Below are 2555 nucleotides of genomic sequence, written 5' to 3'. Positions count from 1 at the left end.
CGGCCAGGGGGCGAACGTTTTTACCTAACAGAGGTATGGAGTAATTCTATAGCTCTCCTTAAAAGAAATAGTTGTAGCGGCACGCGACAGTAAACATTTCAACGGTTTCTGTCCCGTGGCTCGCCACACGCAGACCCTATCGGGTATGATGGTTACCAGATGCCGACGCATCTCCACAGTACATGTTCAGCTAGCCTGAGGGCCGTTATAAATATTAAGATTTAGTTATTTAAAGTCCTCCAAACAAACAAACAGTCTTTGCCCAACTACGAGAAGATAGGGGAGATCTATTTTTTTAACAAACGACGCTTCCCGTTAGCAACTTTCCCTCAAGGAGGGTCAGCATCTTTTTCTAACCACTAACATGGAAATTCACCAATTAACAGCAACGTCAATTTCTCTCACTTTTCCGAACGAAGGCTATCCTTGACGAATCCGATGATCTCGTGCCCTTAGACACACCCCATTATAGTTTTTCCTCTGCAGCGTCACCGTGCCGGAGAGACACTCTCTCGTACGATCTCATCGACGATTTAAGTAACGTTCTACGAGCAGTGATTATTCCACGTTTTAATATAAAGACCAACTCAGAATTTGACGGAAAGTCAATTCGCTGTCCCGTTGACCACGGATTCGTTATCGAATCTAGGATCATTGTCATTAGCTCCTCGAGTATCTAATTACCACGGTTACTTGTCAAATTCTGCAATAATCGTATTTGGACTGTAATCTTTGCAAACAATTAAAATAAAATAGTTGAATTAAAATAAAGACAGTTACAATAAAATATCATATTTGTTTTCTATATAATATAGAGTAATAACTAACATACCTCTGCAAAGGTAGTTCGCTTACATTCTTACTACTTTTTGAACAAGTTAGCATTATTACATCTTCATCTTCATTTACAAATAATTGTTTATCTTTTGTTTCATCTTCTATATTCAAATTCATTCCCTCATTATGTTTATTTTGTGAAACATATATATTTGGAGAAGTAGGTAATAGTTCGTTCAGATTGCAAGTCAAGGTGAGCGAAATTAAACAACTCCGAACACCTTCTGAATGATTTGTCTCTAAACTTAATGCACAAGGTTTTGAAAGTTCATTTGGATCTTTTATGACATTGTTGTTACAGTTGACATTATTGCACATTGTAGTATCAAATGTAACTATCGGTATCCTATGAACATTTAAAGGAGACTTATTACTATTATTTTCATTTACAAGTTTGGAAAGACTTAAACAGTCCTTGTTATCTGGTTCATTTTCTATAAGAATATTATCTGAGTTACCATTCCAATAATCTTCTGTGTTAAAATATTTTGCCAAGTTTTTTATTTCTAGTACTATTGACAGCGTCATCATACTGTAAGTATAGTCATCTATTTGAAAATTAATGCATGCATTAATCATGCATCGTAATCGTATCAATTTTAAACAAAATGTAATATCTTACTATATATTGAAACATTGAATCCTGATTCTATCAATCTGAAAAATAAATTTTTATCATCTTTCATAGCAGCAATGCAAAGTGGTGTAGCATCATCATTTAGAGAATTCAATAGTGCTGATGGACATGCTTCATATATAGTTTCAAACATATGTAATATCGTGATATAATGTGTTTACAAAGAGTGGACAATAGAGATGTTAATCAGTCAGAAAAAGACGATTGTTGTTCAACCTGAACTATTCACGCCAAACGCACAGAAAACAGCGCAATCCACACTCTCTCGGCAACGCCACTCGCAACCTCTGTCTCCGCTCAGCTCGCACTCTGCTTCTCGACTCGCACTCTGCTTTTCGACTAACTCTCTGGCCGTTGCCGCATTCTGTTGTCTTTTTCCTAGGCCCACCGCACACGTGTTCTGCAGGCGCTCGTGGCCAGGGTCACGTAGGTCTTTTCCACGAAACTATGCACTTGAAAAGACCGATGACACATTGATGGGCCCGACGGCGCCTCGGCTCTCGCGACATTGTTCATAGTTCGCCCGGTATTTCTTAGGCCTTTCGTCCACGATACTACACATATCTTTAATTATTGCAGCTGCCAATCCAAAAACATGCCTACAAACCAACGGAAATAACGTATTTACTGATATAACAGTATTATATATGTCGGAGATGAAAGAACACCGGAGCCCTTGGAATTTTGGATAATCCCGCAACATTGTAACCTAGAGTCTACTATAGCTGTAATTGAACAGTTGTAGTTATTCAATCCGATTGTAATTGTTCGAGAGTTGTGATAATGAGCTTGGGCTCGAGGCGACAGTCAGTCGCCGAACGTAGCCGCGCTCACGGGATGAACGCTTTGTCTAACAAAGACATGGAATAATTTGTGGCGGCACGGGCCACGGAACTTTTCAACGGCTCCGGATGCAAAGCGCGACGCCGCCAAAGCGCAACACCGACGTGCCCAATGTACCATCGATATCTTCACACTCTTTCCGCCGAATTCTCGGAAGAGCATACACGTGACAGCACTGGCGGCACATCTAATGAATGCACGCTAGTTGGGGATATCGTTGGGCTACGAAGGGAAAAAT

The 2555-nt window shown here is 39.8% G+C and overlaps 1 protein-coding gene across 1 annotated transcript; it reads right to left on the bottom strand.

Annotated features, from left to right (window-relative positions):
* Positions 1–696: 696 nt before the first annotated feature.
* On the bottom strand, positions 697–1607 carry LOC117236640. The gene is made up of 3 exons (XM_033499769.1): positions 1460–1607; positions 833–1385; positions 697–730 (listed from the first exon to the last, which is right to left on the bottom strand). Exons 1-3 carry the CDS (start codon positions 1605–1607, stop codon positions 697–699), a joined length of 735 nt encoding a protein of 244 aa, XP_033355660.1.
* Between the last annotated feature and the right edge of the window lie 948 nt (positions 1608–2555).

The sequence above is a fragment of the Bombus vosnesenskii genome, unplaced genomic scaffold (assembly GCF_011952255.1).
Source record: "Bombus vosnesenskii isolate JDL3184/JDL3185 unplaced genomic scaffold, Bvos_JDL3184-5_v1.1 scf7180000013351, whole genome shotgun sequence".
NCBI lineage: Eukaryota > Metazoa > Arthropoda > Insecta > Hymenoptera > Apidae > Bombus > Bombus vosnesenskii.
This window is presented reverse-complemented; position numbering and strand designations above follow the sequence as displayed.